Raw genomic sequence first — 18,377 nt, 5'->3', positions numbered from 1 at the left:
GCTCTTGATCCTATGACCCCTTCTCCATCTTACCAGGCTCACTATTTATCTCAACTACTTTAACCATATGCCTTTTTATTCTGTAACCATCTCCAAGGCCCGGCTCCTTTTCAACTGCTCGGGACGGTCCTCAACTGCCTATGCAGGTTTCTCCTGCTCCTGATCTGTCATTCTCTTCTCAGTTCATTGTAGTTGGGCTTCTTGCCATATATCCCGCCTCCAGTTTTTGTCCAGGGTGACAGTGACCATCACTTGGCAATCCCGCTGCCCTCCTCCCCCTTCTGCTTTTGCACAACTTTTCATCATCATTACCACCCCCTGGACTACTCTTCTGAAACATACAGCCCTCTCCTGGACAACTGGAGATGCATCACTGGTGGATCACTCTTGGCTTTTTGTTCAACCTCTGTCTTAAGAGCTCCAAACCTCAGTATGAAGCCATCTCCTGTGTTTCTCCCTGGGGAATCTCCCCAAACCCTTGGTTGGTTGAAATACAGCTCATAGGTCGCTCACTATTGAAAAGTGTAACCCCTTTATGTGACCATCCACTTACCTACCACATACCTCAAAAACATCTCAAAGCTAACAGATTGATGTAGGAATTTTTATGTACCTCTGAACCCAAGCCTAAATCTGTATCTCTCTCAAACTTGCTAAATGACTCTGCAACTCTCTAGCCAATGGACAGAGCTGGAGACAGCCAGAGATGCCTTTGCATCCTTTATTTGGAGTATTTCACCACATCTCACAAAGCAGCGAATGCTGACACCCCTCTGTAACCTAGCTCCAGTCTGCCTATTTCCCCAATTCTGTCCAAGCATCTGCTGCCCAAATATAGCAACGAGCCTTGATGCCTTATTCCCTGCCTTTTTCCTCATGCACCATTGTCTGCTGCAGCCAGAATGCTTTCAAGAAATAACCGTATTTCATTATGATCCTATCTAAAAGGCTTCTAAAGCTCCTAATGTCCTTAAAATTAAAATGTAATCTTCAAACCTTAAAATCTCCACATAGCATGTTCTTGGCTCACCTCAGCGGCTTCTGGTTAGACAACTCTCCTGAGCATGGATTTATCACAAACTCACAACTGAGGATAAAAGCCTTCTGAGGACCTGCAATACATCTCTCTGAGCAGCTCCTCTACTGTCTTCATATAGCTAGTCCTATATGTGTCCTTTGGTCTAGCTGAGATTTCACCTCTAAATGGTAACCCTTTCCCATGTAGTCACTTGGTGCTTCTTTATCATCTCTTTTACTTGTCTGCCTTATACTATCTTCTTATATATTTGATTACTGCTTTTCCCATTTCTTTCAGGATGTAAACAACACTGCAGGGTACAAGCACACTCTTATCGTGCGCCGATCTCCCCTGTGCCTAGATTTGTCCCTGGCATATCAAGCGGACTTATTAAATATTTGCTAAATCAGTGATCTGAAACCTAGTTTACTATAGCCAGCAACCAAAGCGGAAAGCTGTATAATCCAGGTGCATTAATGGTCAACTAATCTTTAAACACAGCTACCCTGAAGCAGGAAACTGCATTCTCTTCAGGCAATTCTGGGTTAGTGAACAGGACAGATACTTACCTTATTATTACATCATAGGAGTCGATTTTTGCTCCCAACGTCTTATTCTTCAACACTCCTCCATTACCAACCACCACACACCTTTTACATGGCACTCTGATGGGCAAACAGACAAGTCAAAGACTGAGTCATTGCATTTACAAACTGGGGTGATTTGAGGGACCAGTTCCTGCTTTCTGGAACCAAGTCAAATTTCACTTGTCATGCAAGTGGAGAATGAGCCAACTGTGCCTTCGGCCCAGAGATTCAAGAAACACAATGTGTACATTCCCTTCTGCGATCCTTAAAATTACCAGTTTAGAAGAAGAAGCCTGGTTATTTCCTGATAAACAAACAAAGAAGTAAATTCTTAGGAAGAAAAAAAAAATATGTAGCATTCAAAGTCCAAACTCCAAACCGGTGGGACTACCATTGGGTTTCAAACTTTCAGAATGCCAAGGTGTTCTGTCAGTATGAGCGTGCGTGTATAAGCATAAGTCATATTGCACGGCTAGCTAGGCTTTAAACCACTGTTCCCATTCCTACACGAGTGTAGAAATGGCCACCTTGGAATGTGGTAAAAGGAGGGCAGCTCCCTTTACTCTGCCTGGGCTCACTTCAATTTCTTAAACATAGACTGGTTGTTTCACCCAAATATCGTGCTCACTGTGCATCTGAAAATACTTTAAGGGGAGCACAAAGGGGACTTCCTGTTGCAGGCCAGAGTCAACCCCTGAGGTGGAACAGCATTGCCTAGACCTAGAATTAAGGATCCTTCTCTAGGAGACAGGGTGTAGACTGCGAAGGGTCCCTTCCTAGTCCTTGAAGCAAGAAAAGTCTAAAGGCGAACCTGTTCCTTAAGACATCAGCAGACCAGTCAACCTCAAAACTTTTAAGACTTTAAAATGTGTAACAAAACTGTACAAATGCTGCCTAATATTTAAACCCAGAGAATGTAGAAGTGGGGAGCATTTAAAAGAACCCGACTGGGTTAAGAGATGATGGCTGTGTTCTGTACTAGAGTTTACCCTTTTTGCAGAGCATGCATTTCAGTTAACTAGTTTATGTTTTAGCACTAATATTACAAAAGCTCTATTAAAAATATAAATTCCTTACCCATTTTAATTACATTTATAATCTCTCTCTCTCTCTCTCTCTCTCTCTCTCTTTCTCTCTCTGTGAGTGAGTGAGTGTGTGTGTGTGTGTGTGTGTGTGAGAGAGAGAGACAAATGTGGTGATTACAGGATAATTAATGGGAGTTGGTTTTCCCTTTCCATCATGTGAGTGCTGGCGATTGAACACTGGGTCCCAAAAACTGGTGCAAGCATTTTTACCCACTAAGCTACCTCACCAGCTCCTCGCCTCAAACACTCTTAAAAAGCACTTTAACTGGAGTCTTTTAGCTCCAGTTATGTATCAGTTCTGTTTACATCAGTATCTATGTTACCAAATAAAAACAAGAAGTAATAATTTACGGGTATCAGTGTAGAGGAATTTTTATCATGCAACATGGCTGTACTGGCAAGGGATCACATCCAAAGACCTTCTAGGAATATGTGATCCAACTGGAATGATACACCTTTAATCCCTCTGGTCAGAATACAAACATGCCCTTAGTACCCAAACAATAAAGGAAAAATTAGTGTATAGAAGGAAGCAGCCATGTTGGAAAGTGATATTTAATTGAGGGGCAGACAAAGTGATGAATCAGAGAAAGATCTGATAAAATAAGTCAGAGGTAGCATACTCCCAACTCTCATGAGAACAAACAGAAAAGAGAGGCTACTTAAGGGCAGCGCAGAGTGAGTCAGGAGTGGAGAGCAGTTGAGTTTATGCAGTTCAGTTGTGTTCGGGCAATGCAGTGAAGTTCAGATTGGGGAATTCATAAGAAGTATTTCTAAGAAGAGCAATTCAGTAAGAAGCCAAGAGAAGCCAGTTTGAATCAGTTTGTAGAGAAGTTTGAGCCAGAACAGCAGAACTGAACCAGCCAGCCAGAGTTCAGAAAGAGCTATAAAGGGTGAGCTTAATCAGCAGTAAGGCTGTCAGGACCAGAAAAACCATCTAAACAGTCCCATAACACCTAAAGAAGTAGAAGCAGTCATTAAAAATCTCCCAACTAAAAAAAGCCCAGGACCAGAAGGGTTTAGTGCAGAACTCTATCAGACCTTCAAAGAAGACCTTATACCAATACTCTTCAAACTATTCCACAAAATAGAAACAGAAGGAACACTACGCAATTCATTCTTTGAAGCCACAATTATGCTTAAACCTAAACCAAATAAAGGTCAAACAAAGAAAAAGAACTTCAGACCAATTTCCCTTATGAATATCGATGCAAAAATACTCAAGATTCTCACAAACAGAATCCAAGAACACATCAAAAATAATCATTCATCATAATCAAGTAGGCTTCATCCAAGGGATGCAGGGATGGTTCAATATATGGAAGGAAATACATCAACGTAATCCACTATGTAAACAAACTTAAACAAAGAAACCACATGATCATCTCATTAGATGTTGAGAAAGCACTTGACAAAATTCATGATAAGTCTTGGAAAGATCAGGAATCCATAGTAAAAGCAATATACAGCAAAGCAGTAGCCAATATCAAACTAAATGGAGAGAAATTTGAAGCAATCCCACTAAAATCTCTAAACAAGGTCATGCACTCTCTCCCTCCCTATTCAATATAGTACTTGAAGTCCTATCCAGAGCAATTAGACAACAAAAATAGGTCAAAGGGATAAGAATTAGAAAGGAAGAAATTAAAATATCACTATTTGCAGATGATATGATAGTATATTTAAGTGACCCCAAAAATTCCACCAGAGAACTCCTAAACCTGATAAACAACTTCAGCAAAGTGGCTGGATATAAAATTAACTCAAACAAATCAGGAGCGTTCCTCTACTCAAAAGATAAACAGGCTGAGAAAGAAATTAAGGAAATGACACCCTTCAAAATAGTCCCAAATAATATAAAATAACTTGGTATGACTCTAACCAAGCAAGTGAAAAACCTGTATGAGGAGAACTTCAAGTCTCTGAAGAAAGAAATTGAAGACAATCTCAGGAGACAGAAAGATCTCCCATGCTCATGGATTGACAGGATTAATATGGTAAAAATGGCCATCTTGCTAAAAGCAATCTACAGATTCAATGCAATCCTCATCAAAATTCCAACTCAATTCTTCATAGAATTAGAAAGGGCAATTTGTAAATTCACCTGGAATAACAAAAAACAAAAAAAAACAAAACAAAAAACAAAAAAACAAAACAAAAAAAAAAAACAAAACAGGATAGCGAAAACTATTCTCAACAATAAAAGAACTTCTGAGAGAATCACTATCCCTGACCTCAAGCTGTATTACAGAATAATTGCATGGTACATGGTATTGGTACAGAGACAGGCAGGTAGACCAATGAAATAGAATTGAAGAACCCACACATCTATGGTCACTTGATTTTTGACAAGTGACCATAGCTCCTTTAGCTAAAACCATCCAGTGGCAAAAAGAGCATTTTTAACAAATGGTGCTGGTTCAACTGGAGGTCAGCATGTAGAAGAATGCAAATTGATCCATTCTTATTGCTCTGTACAAAGCTCAAGTCCAAGTGCATTAAGGACCTCCACATAAAACCAGATACACTGAAACTAATAGAAGTGAAAGTGGGGAAGACCCTCAAACACAAAGGCACAGGGTAAAATTTCCTGAACAGAATACCCATGGCTTATGCTCTAAGATCAAGAATCAACAAATGGGACTTCATAAAATTGCAAAACTTCTGTAAGGCAAAAGACACTGTCAATAGGGCAAAACAGCAACCAACAGATTAGGAAAAGATCTTTACCAATCCTACATCTGAAAACTAAAGAAGGTAGACTCCAGAAAACCAAATAATCCAATTAAAAAATGGGGTACGGTGCTAAACAAAGAATTCACAGCTGAGGAATATCAAATGGCTGAGAAGTACTTAAAGAAATGTTCAACATCTTTAGTCATCAAGGAAATGCTAATCAAAACAACCGAGATTCCACCTCACACCAGTCAGAATAGCTAAGATAAAAATCTCAGGTGACAGCAGATGGTGGCAAGGATGTGGAGAAAGAAGAACACTCCTCTGTTGTTGGTGGGATTGCAAGCTGGTACAACCACTCTGGAAATCAATCTGGAGGTTCCTCAGAAAATTGGACATTGCACTACCTGAGGACCCAGCTATACCTCTCCTGGGCATACACCCAAATGATGCTCTAACATACAACAAGGACACATGTTTCACTATGTTCGTAGCAGTCTTATTTATAACAGCCAGAAGCTGGAAAGAACCCAGATTCTCTTCAACTGAGGAATGGATTCAGGAAATGTGGTACATCTATACAATGGAATACTACTCAGCTATCAAAAACAATAACTTCATGAAATTCTTAGGCAAATGAATGGAAGTAGAAAATATCATCCTGAGTGAAGTAACCTAGTCACAAAAGAATACAAATATGTACTCACCGATACGTGGATATCAGCCCAAAAGCTCTGAATAACTAAGATACAAGTCATAGACAATGAAGCTCAAGAAGAAGGAAGACCAAAATGTGGATGCTTCAGTCCTTCTTAGAAGAGGGAAGAAAATACTCACAGGAGGAAATACAGGGACAATGAGTGGAGCAGAGACTGAAGAAAAGACCATTCAGAGACTGCCCCACCTAGGGATCCATCCCATATGCAGCTACCAAACCCAGTCGCTATTGCTGATGCCAAGAAGCGCTTCCTGACATAAGCCTGATATGGATGTCTCCTGAGAGCCTCTGCCAGAGCCTTACTGGTACAGATGAGGATGCTTGCAGCTAAGCATCACACTTAGCATGGGGACCCCAAAGAAGGAGTTAGAGAAAGAACTGAAGGAGCTGAAGGAGTTTGCAAACCCCTAGGAAGAATAACAATATCAACCAACCAGACCCCACAGAGCTCCCAGGGACTAAACCACCAACTGAAGAGTACACATGGAGGGACCCTTGGCTCTAGCCACATATGTAGCAGAGGATGGCATTGTCTGACATCAATAGGAGGAGAAGCCCTTGGTCCTGTGAAGGCCTGTTTCTGCAGTGTAGGAGAATGCCAGGATGTTGAGGTTGGAGTGGGTGGGTTGGGGGGACATCCTCATAGATGCATTGGGAGGGAAGTTGGGAGAGTTGGAGACTGGGAAAGAAGATAAAAACATTTGGAATATAAATACATCAAATGTCCAATAAGAAATGGGGGAAAAAAAGTTACTTTTACATGTCAGGACTTTGGGGGCTAAAAGATAGAGGGCACTGGCCAGTAAAAAGCACCCACAAACATTTGCATCTTTGATACCCTACATGTCACAATATGTTCTGAAGGTGTCTTTTTATGACTCTACATTTTTAGAAATTAACCTGACTCCAGAGACTTGTATCAACAAGCCTCAATATGAACTACGGAAATCCCAGTATACTAAAGCTCTCTGCTCTTCACTGCTAGAGCGAGGCCACCACTGGATATTCAAACCCCTGTTTTCAGGGTGTTATGGCCGTTATCCTCAGGAGATCTGTCCCATAAATGCCCTCTGCAGAGAACAGTTCCCTCTCCAGAACCTCAGAGTCAGTTCTTTCCGAGGCTGACCCTGCTGAAATGGATGCCATCTCCCCATCAGCGTCCTAAGCAAAGCTGGGCATCAAGAGGGTGGTTCAGAGTAGACAGGTTAGAAGCCACTGCTGTTTTCCATGAAACTGCATGAGTAGAGACTAGGGAGGAGTAACTGTAATTATCACTCTACCCTCTGCCCACACTGAAGACTGAAAGTCATCCAGGGACAAAGTGCAAGACTCCAGCTTCTACCCTAGCCTGGCGTTCCTATTTAATACCAGACTACAGGCTTGAGTATCCAATTCACACATGGGTAAGGGCTGCTGGGAGTGGAGGCTACCAGCATGGCCCCTGAGACTTACGCTGGAGTTTCAGAAAAGGATTCCTGGCTCACAGGCTCTAGTTCTGAAACTGATTCCTGACAGGGGTAACTTGGCTCAAACTGGGTTAGTGTCATAATGCCGCCATGCACCGATTGGCTGAATCATAGTATTGCCAGAACATACCTCCTTATCAGACTCGTATGTTGATGATAGCCACTATCGGCCATGCCACTCCCATGGGTTTTCCCTCAATGTCCAAGTCCTAGACCTCCCACAGACATAAGCACTCATAGCCAGGAGGGCAAGGAATACAGGAATCAGGCAGATCCCTTCTACAGAGTCCTCTAGCTCTAGCTCTCCACAGAGTGCTGCTACTCCCCATCACACTTCCGTGTCCATGGCTTGTAGGATCTTGTTGGCTTTACGGGAGATGGGGGAAGAAAGGGCCTTCACTGGTGGAGTCACTTTCCTTGCCTCTCAGGGGAAACCCTGCCAACTGGGATCCCACGTTCCCTCAAAGGAAAGAGAACTACAAAGACCTACGTATTTGTCTGAGGCCCACATAGGCTACAGGGTATTGGGGGCTCTCCTAGCATGGTCCTTTCCTGGTAGCATCTTATGCACAGCGCCACCACGGTCCAGGCAGGTACAGAATGGTACACACTTTCTGCATCACTCGTCTCAGAGTTCGTTTCTCTCAAACAAATTCTCATGTTCTATAAATGAACAGATGCTTCCCACTTTTCATGGTCCACTTGACTTCAGAATCTGGCTGCCCTGGCTCCTTGAATCTGAGCAATCATTCCCAGAATCCTCTGGTGCCTGTGTAACTCCATCATGCTTACCTAACACCGTCTTCATACTTAAAATAGCTGCAGTGAAATTTGAGTCCCTAGAAGAGCGGTGTCATTACTGTTTCCCATCATCCCAACTAAACCGCTTACTCATTTCCAGGTGTTTTCAAAATCAGTTCGGTTCTCACATTCCGTGTGTGCAGGAGACGCTTATTTCTGTTATTCTACCCAGGGGGGAGGGGGGGGATGTAAGGAAATACACAGGCTCCTAATCGTCTTAGCCACAAAAATCGCATAACTGCAGCATGTCTGAACTTGTTAACAGAAAAACCCGAGCAGTCACTTAGGCAGCAGGGCTAAGATTTACTTCCCCAAGATGAACCGCGTGCTTCTCTTCAACCAGGCAAAACCAAAAGTCACCACAGTGCAGAGGCACAACCCTAGGCAGAATGGCTACCCCGTACAGAATCCCACCCCCACGTAGAGTCACTACCCACTGCAGAGCCCAACCGCCCCCCGCAGATTTACTATCCTATGCAATACAGAGAAAACAAACTGTAGTCTCTATTGCAATCCACCTACAATGTGTCTTCTTTACTGGGTGCGTTCAGACAGTGTCTTTTCACACTGGCAACATAATACATCAAAACACACCACTCTGTCTTCGGTGTAAGAATCTGTCACCGAGCCTACTGGCCAAGTTCCCAATAACCCAGAAGCCTATCTTTGTAAGCGTACAATGGTGAGCTCATTATCCCTGACAAGGACTGGGCTAGTGGCAGCTACATGACTCATCCCTGACCAATCAGATAGTAGGGGAATAAGTCAGATGCTTTCAGAAAGATTCCACCCCTGGAATATTGTTAATTTGCCCCCTCCTTTCAGCTTAGACATTGACACCGGAGAGCCCCAGCTCTTGTACCTGGATGCTATAAGGTTAAAGCAGCTGCAGCCATCTTCTATCTAAGAGAACAGAACCACAGGGAGTCCATCCTGGATTGCTAACACCACTGAGCCACTATTTCCACCCCTCCAACAGGTGTGAGGTAAGATACTAAATGCTATATAGTGTAAATCAGTGATTCTCAACCTTCCTAATGTTGCAACCCTTTCATATGCTTCTTCATGTTATGGTGACTCCGCATTATAAAATTATTTTGTTGCTACTTCATAACTGTAATTTTGCTAGTTACGAATCATAATGTAAATGTCTAATTTGTAGGACAGCTGATTGTTGACCCTTATGGGAGTCATGAAAAACAGGTTGAGAACGAATGGTCTAAATGCAGGAAAATTCATTCAGACAACTAGGGTTTACTTCCTGGGCTGGTATTCTTTACACGCAGGGAATCCATAGGCTGTCATCCTATAGGAGGAACCAGAAATAGGCATGTCGAAAACCACACGTGAGCAATCTATATTCCTTAAGTCACACTCTAACATAATGTGCAAGAGATTAGTGGTGGAGACAGGTTCTGGACTCATGCTCCCCTAGCGCCTTGAGGAATTTGGCTTGGTGATCTGGCCTGTCTCATCTCGGGTCTTCCTACTGTGTGAAATACAGAAATCACCACTGTCTTCCACTGTCTTCCCTGTTGTTTTGTTAGACAGGACGCTTTCCTCCAGCCTGGGGAGTCCCAACTCTTCTATCTTCTCTCGACATCTGCCCAGAGACAGAGAAAACAGGTGGTAGTTGTACTGTGATTTCCCCCACAAATGTCCCATCTGTTGATGTAGAATTACAACTTCCTCTTGCCCTCAGTTGCTGCCCCCCCTTTAAAGGCCATGAGGTAAACACTGCTTTGTTCAGCAGGATGTCGATGGCCTGTGGATGGGCGGCAGACCCTCCCCCCTGCTCACAGTGCCTCTGACACACTTCCATCCAGTTCTTTTTAACTCTTCTCTCCGTGGGCTTCTGCTCCACCTCGCCTCATAACCAGTCCAACCCAGTTCTGTTGAGCTGGCATAATGGGTCCGACTTTGGTGAGCGGGAGGTAGCTTTTACAAACCATCCCCCATTCAGCTGCCAACTGACTTAACACAGGTGTTTCCCTTAGAAAGCTATTTATGTGCAGTTACTACATAACTAACCAGGTCACAGGACTAAAGCATTCTTCATCTGATGGATGGGGGTGGAGAGCTAGCTTGTGTCCTTTTCCATGGAAGCTACAGTTCTGCCACCTCAAGGCTTTCTGTTGCTCCTGGCTGGGGAGGGATAAAATCTCACCCAAGAAGAGCAGGGCTAAGCTAGACTAGGCAAGGGGTGACAGAGACAGCAAGGAAGTCATCGCCTTAGAATTTGGGCTTGTACCCAATTAGACAAGATGGATGAAGCAAAGAAGTGCAGGCAGACAGGAGCCGGATGTAGATCTCTCCTGAGAGACACAGCCAGGATACAGCAAATACAGAGGCGAATGCCAGCAGCAAACCACTGAACTGAGAACAGGACCCCCGTTGAAGGAATCAGAGAAAGAACTGGAAGAGCTTGAAGGGGCTTGAGACCCCATATGAACAACAATGCCAACCAACCAAAGCTTCCAGGGACTAAGCCACTACCCAAAGACTATACATGGACTGACCCTGGGCTCCAACCTCATAGGTAGCAATGAATATCCTAGTAAGAGCACCAGTGGAAGGGGAAGCCCTTGGTCCTGCCAAGACTGAACCCCCAGTGAACGTGATTGTTGGGGGCAGGGTGGTAATGGGGGGAGGATGGGGAGGGGAAACCCAGAAAGAAGGGGAGGGGGAGGGGCTGGGGGATGTTGGCCTGGAAACTGGGAAAGGGAATAACAATCGAAATGTAAATAAGAAATACTCAAGTTAATAAAAAAAAAAAAAAAAGAAAATAAGTAATTCAATTAAAAGTGGACAAAGGGCCTGAAAAGACATATATCCAAAGATTTACAAATTATCACAGCAAAAACTTGAAAAAATAAAAAAATAAAAAAATAAAAATAAAAAAAAGAATTTGGGCTTGTTTTAAGGTCCCTTGCAATTGCCTTGAGATGTCTATCTTTGGTGAAGGTCTACGGGGCTATTTAGTCTAGTTGACATCAGAATCCTCCACGGCACAGAAATAGTTGGGGACCAATGAAATGACAGGGAAATCTACTAAAAAAGGACCATCACTGTGCTTCCTTTGTCCCTTAAATAGGACATACGTGTTATTGCATTTTTGTTTACTTTGTTTGACAGACAGCACTAGTTTCTTTTTACTATGTGGATACAGGACTTAAACCCAGGATGAAAGGCTTGGCAACAAACACCCGTATCTCCTGAGCCATCTTACCAGCCCCAGGACTTGCTGTTTTTAAAGGTGAGCACACGATAACCTAGATAACAGGTAACACCTCTCACCACCTTTCTAGCCAGGTATGGCTGGGTGCCTGAGTTTACCCTATGTCATCAGAGATTGCTAGTAAATATTTAACGATCAATTCTGACAGAGGGAGAAGGAAGAGACAGGCTGAGCAGCTCTAGGGCTCTAGGGGAGAGGTCAGGCTTCCAGCAGAGGCTGCTAAAGTTGGAGCTGTCAAGAGATATAGCTCTCCCTTGTTGAGTCCCTGGCTCTAGCTCATTGTTAAGTACAATGAAGCATTTTCTATGACTTATTGAGATATCCATTAAAAAAAAACAAAAAACCACGGCGGGGGACAAGCTTCAAGGAATGGTGCACGCCCTTCTCCCATTCTTCCTCTCTTCTGAAAGGAATGAATATGAGATATGTGATGGGTTGCAACTCCAGCTTGCATGTTGGACCCTAAGGAGGAAGCAATGTACTAAGGAACAGCAGGATCCAACACAAAGAGGCCCTGATGACCACGGAACTGCAGGGACGGCCCTGCACAGTGCATGCATGCAAACAGAAACAGACAGAGAGACAGAGAGGAGAGAGAGAGAGAGATATCTAACTTGTAAATATAACCAATTTTTCTCCCTCACAGATTTCTTAGCCATTATCATCATGGCAGGAAGCATTGCAGTATCCAGGCAGGCATGGCTGTGGAGGAGCTCAGAGTTCTACATCTTGTTCCTCAGGCAAACAGGAGAAGACTGCCCACCCCCACAGTGACATGCTGCCTGCAACGAGGCCACGCCTCCTAATGGTAGCATTCCCTGTGGGCTAACCATTCAAACACATGCATCTATGGGACCAAACCTATTCAAACCACCACAAGAGAGGAATACACCAAAGAGGTGGGCTTGCTTGATGAATTGCTCTGAACCAAACTTATAGAGTCTTACAGAGCTTATATTTGAAAGAGGGGGTAAAAAAGCTATATATATATATACACATATATATATATTTATTTTTTTTTGAAATGTGGAAGAGGACAGAGAGGATAAAATGGAGGGAAAAGGTTCTAGTGGATGAATCTGGCACAGGCTGATGTGTATGGGAGTATTGTAGCAATGCAGAGGAAAAAGTGGGGAGAGCCAGACCAAGGTGGTAAGAAAGAACAACACAGGGAGCTAAGGCACAGAGACAAATGGCGGAAGACCTCTCTTTGCCAGAGTTATCCTAGGAAAGTCACTGAATAAAACACTCTAATGGCAACATTACAAGCAGACAAAAATGGAATTTCCAGTCACGCACTCTCTAGTGTGACTCTTTACATGAGCAGAATCATCTCAGATGTGATAGTTTGTATTTGCAGGACCATCTCAGATGCCTGCTGCAAGCCCTTATGAGGTTTGTGTTTGCTCTTCCCTCAGACATCTGGACCCTGGAGTCACAGCCACCTCAGTTGTCATCCCAGCCCAGGCATTCTCCAGCCATAGCAAGCCGTCTGCCTCCCCAGTCTTACTTTCTCTGTTTGAATAATAAGAGAAAACTGACCTAAAGAAGTACTTACGACAAGCATCTTCACAAATCAGAACTCTATAAATGAAAGCTATATAAAAGTGATCTAGGTAGGGTGGGTGTGTGTGTGTGCGCACACGCGCGTGTGCGTGTGTGTAAAACACTTGATATGCTCTGGGTGGTAGCTGCGTACACCTTTTTATCCCAGCACTCAGGAGGCAGAGGCAGGCAGATCTCTGAGTTTGAAATCAGCCTGGTCTACAGAGTGAGTTCCAGGTCAGCTGGGGTTCCACAGAGAAACCCTGTCTCAAAACCAACCAACAAACAAACAAAACAAAAACAAAAACAAAAAACAACAAGCAAACAAAAACTCTTGATATACAACCAAAATTGAAGCTTCTCAGTGGATGGCATGGTTTTAAATTATGAACTGTAACAAACAGCATAAACCAGCAGACCACACATATTCCATACTTCAATAATCTGTCTTCCACAGATCCAACAGATCTCAATAAAATGCAACACTCCCATTCAGCTCTGTGCTATAAATTTTATCTCCACATTCACTTCTCCATCCAATACACCCTCCCACATTCCCCGGATAGCACCATTTGTTGTTGTTGTTGTTGTTGTTGTTGTTGTTGTTATTGTTGTTGTTGTTTAGACAAGAAGGGAATTCTTAAAAATTCTTAAATTCTTAAAAATTCTTAAAAAAACTCTTCTTAAGCACGGGCTTGATCTTCCTAGACCATCTTCACTCATACTTACCCACTGTCCAAAATCTAAATTGTTATCATCAAACCTCTAAAAATAAGCCCACCTTTGTAAACGTAAGCCTAATGGATTACTTTGACAAGAAAAGATTCTCTAGATGGCCTTTCCTTCTGTTTTTGTCTCCATATTTCCTCCTATGACTATTTTGGTTCCCCATTCTAAGGACTGAAGCATCCACACTCCAGAGGCTGCCCCACGGGGATCCAGCCCATATACAGCCACCAAACCCAGATAATATTGCTGATGCCAAGAAGTGCATGCTGACAGGAGCCCGATATAGCTGTCTCCTGAGAGGCTCTGCCAGAGCATGGCAAATACAGAGGCGAATGCTAGCAAACAACCATTGAACTGAGAAAGGAGTCCCCTTTGGAGGAGTTAGAGAAAGGATTGAAGGAACTGAAGGAGCTTGCAACCCCATAAAAACAACAATGTCAACCAACCAGAACCCCCAGGAACTAAACCACCATCCAAAGAGTACACATGGACAGACCTATGGCTCCAGCTGCTTATGTAGCAGAGGATGGCCTTGTTAGACACCAATGGGAGGAGAAGCCCTTGGTCCTGCCAAGGTTCCATGCCCCAGTGTAGAGAAATGTCAGGGTGGAGAAGCAGGAAGGGGTGGGTGGGGGAGCACCCTCATAGAAGCGGGGGGAGGGGGCATGGGATAGGGGCTTTATGGACTGTAAACTAGGAAAGGGGATAACATTTGAAATAAAAATAAAAAATATCCAATTTTTAAAAAAGGAAATTTTCTACATGCTAAATTACATTTATACTTAGAAAACACACACAAGCTTAACAAAGAGAAAAGGAACTGTTTCCAAAGTCCAACAGTAAACATTTTAAACAAGGAAAAGAGAAACACTATGAGGAACCTGTTGGCTATGTGCAGAAAGTGTGGGAGGCTACCATGGATGGAGGGTCTGTACTCATTAGCAGTCAAGTGAATTCATGTAATACAAACAAGAGATGATGTGTAGCATGGGTTACAAATGCCATGGGTGGGAACCCCTGTTACTCCTCATTAAAATCCTCTGCAAACCTCTGAGGCGGCCAGTGCGACAGCTCCTAAATTCACTCCAGTTTGTTTCTTTCCGATGGAATAAGAACAGAAATAACTGCTGGATTTTTATCACCACACACGCCCAGTGGAAACACCCAGAGTAAATGCTCTTTGCGTTTCCTGAGGCAAATACTTCAAAGCCCTTTCAACAAATCTGAGAGTCAGAGAGAAGGAAATAAACTCACGTGTCAAACTCGCCAAAGAGATCACAGCTCTGCAGTTTTGAAAGGGCCGATCTGAAATACGATTCTGAAAAATAAAGGGGGGAACACACCTTCTTAGAGACGGTGGGTCGCCAGCCCCCCTCCCCAAACGCATTTTAAATGCTATAGCTACACTGGAGCTAATCAGTGAGAAATTAACAACTTATCTGCAGTTTGTTCACAGTGCTCAAAAAGCACACTCACCATAGTGAGTGTTCTAAAGTTGCCTCCCAGGAGTGAAGATCAATACAAAAACCGTCATAAATTGTAACAAAACTTAGCAATATTAGATGATTCTGAAACTAACTGTAGAAATCAGTGACTTTCAACCAGTCATTCAAAATCTGATACATAGGTATGTGTGTATGTAGTTAATATGTATATTATATAGTATATATCATATATTGTATATGATATATATAGAATCTCAATGAATAGTGGGATGATTGTTGTGTTGCTAAGAGATCGAATAATACCCTCTCGATTTAATGGAAATAAAAATCTACTGATAAAATTAAAATATTAAGGAGCTAGACAAGGGGTTCTCGACTTCTGGGTCCCAATCCCTTTGTGGGGTCTAACAAGCCTTTTACAGGGGTCACCTAAGACCATCAGAAAACAGATAATTACTCATAATAGTAGCAAAATTATACAGCTATGAAGTAGTAATGAAACAACTTTATGACAAGGGGTCACGGTGGCATGAAGTGTATTAAAGGGTCGCAGTATTAGGAAGGTTGGGAACTCATCTAGACCTTGCTGAAGAGGAAACCCGGGGCTAGGGACATGTCCCTGTCAGTAAAGCACTTGTTCTGCAAGTTAAACCTTGCAAACTGACATAGATAACAAGGTAGCCTGTGCTTGCACTCACAGCACAGGGCGAGCTAAGGCAGAAGGAGATTAGAAAGATCCTGTGGCTCTCTGGCCCATCACTCTAGCTACTTGCTGAATTCCAGGCCAGGGGAAGACCATGCATCAAAATTTAAAACATAACAATCAATGTTAAAAAAAAATACCATTATTTACTCTTTGGTACTATACTGCCTCTAAAAGAGTATTTATGTTTAAAACTTTGATCCTGTCCACAAATCCTATCTCCCTGGAATTAGTAGGAACCAAAGAGATGTGTCTCGCATCAAACAGGCAGAATAAGAACCCAGACTCACCAAAGGTCTTTACTCCATAGGGCAACAGAAAATTATTGGTACCGTATGTGGCGGCAACCTTTACAAAGTCAGCTTTACACAGAAATGGGTAAAACTGAGGAAACCTGGAAGGAAAGAGTAAAGCAGGATCTTGTCAAATACCCACTTTGTGTTCAGCCATCTAAGATCACAACTGAAATTCACGGCAGTGAATGGCTTGGGTTGTACAAATAGTTCTCAAATAATTTAAGACATTTAACATCCGAGCTAGAAGAGCTATGCCGTTCTCAGGCACGGGGACCAAAATTACATCACAGCAATTTTCAAAACAACTCCATGTGGCAAAGTGATGGCCAGGAAGGTATGTAGGTATGGGTGCTAAGCCATCCCGAGATTTAACAGTACCATATGCACAAACTGTACCAACTGTAGAAACAAAGACAGACAGAGTTAAACGTCGCTAGAGAAGTCAACTCTGTCCTCATGCCATTGAATTTGATTCGAGAACAAAAACTGCAGATATCTGTCTTGGTATATGCTCTGACTGCCAGATGTGGCCTATGATTCTCTCCTGGGAACACCTGATAAAGACAGGAAGAACCACTGTGGAGTCCGTCTGGCACAGAATACAGTGCATCAATGCCTGCTCAATAAATGGGTGGATAAACTTTACCTCACGTCAAGTTTTAAGGGACCGTTATAAAGTAGGGAAGGTGCTTATGGGTGTTATCAAAGAGAGAGAAACGGTCTTAACATTTCCACTAATGAGATATTTTCTCCCACCAGAAAGACTACAAGGAGGCTACAGGGCAGGACCTGGTAGGCTTCAATGCAGGCTCCACACAGGCACTGTCTTCCTTCATCCAACAGCTGTGTGCTCATATTTAAACATGCAGGTGGAAACCAGAAGGGGGGAGGCTGGACCTTTACACGGCTGGATGATGAGTAGAAATAGCAATAGAGCAAAACCGCCATGCTTTTGATTTTATCCTGCTCATTCCAAACTGGCATCGCAACAGGTAAGAGCGTGGCCTGCCCTGACCAAATGTGTGTCCTTGCTTCAGCACCAGCCGTGACAGAGGCCGCAGAGGCTAGTCCACCTGCAAATGTCATTTCAAAATCAGTGCTATTCTCCAAGTTCAGGACCTACACTGGGGAGGAGGAAGTGCCAGGTCGCAAGCTTCAAGGTTGGGAGAAGACCTAAATCCTCCCTGTCTTCTTAAAGAAACCAAGCTATAAAACACGGCACCGGTAAAGGGTTCTCTTCCTCTGAGCTGATCAGAGTGATATGACGATAAGGGTAATCAGTAACTAGCATGTGTTTGCAGTCAAACTTCTATTCGTTGCTTACATTTGTGTTCTAAATGAGATGATTATTTGGCACAATGTGTCAGACATAGCAGGAACCTCAGTAAGCATTAGTTTCACTGGGAATAATTGTGGATATCACAATATATACTACACAGGTTAAAATGTCTTTTATTATGGTGCAATTCTGCAAAAGCTTGCTACAGTTAGATACAGGTAGTGAAGATCTTGTTTGGAGAGGGAGCCTTTAGCCCACAAGTGACACAACTGAAATCTGCACTCAAGGCTGATTTGGAATCTTCCAAACAACACAGCTTCCCAAGTAGAGCTTCCTTGGGGCTCCTCTCCTGGCTTTACTCTATCTCTGAGGCGTTGGCTTGCTCATCCCCAGAGAATACTGTACAAATGACAAGCACATGCCTCCCTGTCCCTTTAACTGCAATCTCAGATATCACTCAGCAGTCCTAAACAAATAGCATAACCTCCTCAGCGGAAGGGAGCCTCAAATACTGCATTAGGCAATTAAACATGCCTCACTGAATTTGGGACTGCTTTCGTTAACTAAAAGTGTGTCACCCAGTCATCTATCCAAGTAGCATCACATGGGGACAGAAATGGTTATAACCCATAATTTCTGGAAGCCCCGATGATCACTCACTGCTCGCATTACCTGTGGATCAATCATTTGCACTCTGCATATGTAGTTCTGTAAAATCGAGGAGAAATTTCTAATGAAGAAATCCTAATAAAAATGCATGATCATGTTTATGGTACAGGGTGGGGGGGAAG

General features: G+C 43.1%; 1 protein-coding gene and 1 long non-coding RNA gene across 13 annotated transcripts in view; one reads left to right on the top strand and one right to left on the bottom strand.

Moving 5' to 3' along the window:
• St3gal6 (ST3 beta-galactoside alpha-2,3-sialyltransferase 6) overlaps nt 1-18,377 on the bottom strand; it is a 60,831-nt gene that overhangs the window by 5,956 nt on the left and 36,498 nt on the right. For 8 of the 11 annotated variants that reach the window (XM_063270565.1, XM_006248210.5, XM_006248209.5 and 5 more), the window contains 3 exons: nt 16,302-16,405; nt 15,118-15,181; nt 1,588-1,683 (listed from right to left, as the gene is read on the bottom strand). In XM_063270565.1, the coding sequence (XP_063126635.1) occupies nt 1,588-1,683; nt 15,118-15,181; nt 16,302-16,405 (264 nt within the window). Of the gene's footprint in view, nt 1-1,587; nt 9,955-15,117; nt 15,182-16,301; nt 16,406-17,096; nt 17,381-18,377 lie in introns of those variants that run through there. The other 3 variants (XM_063270567.1, XM_039088389.2, XM_063270566.1) reach the window with 2 other exon arrangements.
• Nucleotides 9,198-14,617, top strand: LOC108352323 (uncharacterized). 2 transcript variants are annotated; one of them, XR_010056106.1, is made up of 4 exons: nt 9,198-9,337; nt 11,521-11,607; nt 12,236-12,488; nt 13,008-14,617. It is a non-coding gene; the product is annotated as an uncharacterized LOC108352323 (long non-coding RNA). The 2 variants fall into 2 exon arrangements; XR_010056107.1 differs by having other exon boundaries at nt 11,487-11,607.

This window comes from Rattus norvegicus, chromosome 11, assembly GCF_036323735.1.
Source record: "Rattus norvegicus strain BN/NHsdMcwi chromosome 11, GRCr8, whole genome shotgun sequence".
NCBI lineage: Eukaryota > Metazoa > Chordata > Mammalia > Rodentia > Muridae > Rattus > Rattus norvegicus.
Note: the sequence above shows the minus strand (reverse complement) of the source record. Positions and strands in the feature narration are given on the sequence as shown.